Source organism: Nanorana parkeri, unplaced genomic scaffold, assembly GCF_000935625.1.
Source record: "Nanorana parkeri isolate BGI_ZX_2015 unplaced genomic scaffold, ASM93562v1 scaffold130, whole genome shotgun sequence".
Taxonomy (NCBI): domain Eukaryota; kingdom Metazoa; phylum Chordata; class Amphibia; order Anura; family Dicroglossidae; genus Nanorana; species Nanorana parkeri.
This window is the reverse complement of record NW_017306398.1, coordinates 286,525-287,536: the sequence shown is the minus strand read 5'-3', so window position 1 is coordinate 287,536 and position 1,012 is coordinate 286,525. Positions and strand designations below refer to the sequence as shown.

The 1,012-nt window shown below is 42.8% G+C and overlaps 1 protein-coding gene across 1 annotated transcript in view; it reads left to right on the top strand.

The window, feature by feature from the left end:
• The window catches only part of LOC108784854 (transient receptor potential cation channel subfamily V member 6-like), a 52,989-nt gene that overhangs the window by 36,573 nt on the left and 15,404 nt on the right, over positions 1-1,012 (top strand). Inside the window, exon 7 of the mRNA XM_018553796.1 lies at positions 488-634. Coding sequence (XP_018409298.1) covers positions 488-634 — 147 coding nt within the window. The remainder of the gene's footprint in view (positions 1-487; positions 635-1,012) is intronic.

Here is a 1,012-nt window from a genome sequence, read left to right as displayed (position 1 = left end):
ATTATCCATAAAACAGTGACAACGCTCCTCCATGGCCTAGCAAGGGAAACAACGGGCGTCTGCCAGCTCAGGATCAGGCCTCCTAGAACCCAATCAAGTTTGTAACACAACGTCATTGGTGTCCTAGCAACCAATAAAATGGAAATCTGCAGGGGCCAGAGCATTGCATCCGCCATTCGCTGATGGCAGTTGCAATGCTTTACTGGCTCCAATGCAAAGAAATAATAAATGCACATTACAGAACTCCAAAAGTATTGCAATGAAACTGAGATAATTGAAAGCAAGGTAAATTGCCTCATCATTGCATTGGGGCTGCGCTGGAAAAGGTGGTCAGCACAGTCCCAGCGCATCTGGTGTGAATCGGCCCTAAATCTATTATTCAGTATGTTCGGTATCCTGTGTACAGTTTTCGTAAGCAGTGTGTACATTCACAGCGCTTCTTGCATTGGTTTATTGAACGAGCCTAACTTTATATTGGTCTGCCTAGATGTTCCAGCACATTGTACAGAAGAGGAGGCAACTGCAGTGGACATTTGGCCCTATTAGCTGCTACCTTTATGACCTGACGGAGATCGATACATGGGGGGATCCCAAATCTGTACTGGATCTGGTGGTCTCTGCAAAGAAAAGAGAGGTGTGTATGGAAATATGTGCCGATATGTGAGCAATTCTTTTTTGAGTGCTAAAAAAGTCAGTACAACACCTCAAAGTATATGTAAAAACGTAGTTTCTTCATTTTGGATAGAGTGGGTAAGGATTAGAACCTCTTACATGTTTTTTTTGCTATCTGGGGCTTCGTAAGAGAGGGGAACCCTATTTTTCTAACGAAAATCATTTTTCCTGTAGCCTACATGCAGCATATCTTTAGTATGCTATCATGATAGGCACCAGGAAGGGGAAATTACGGTGAGTATGATACAATTTTCTGTGTTTTTTTTTTTCTTTTTTCTGTCTGTGTTGCTTTTTTGGAGGGCCCCCCTCACTTCCTATCTGGCGAAACAATGTCAACAAG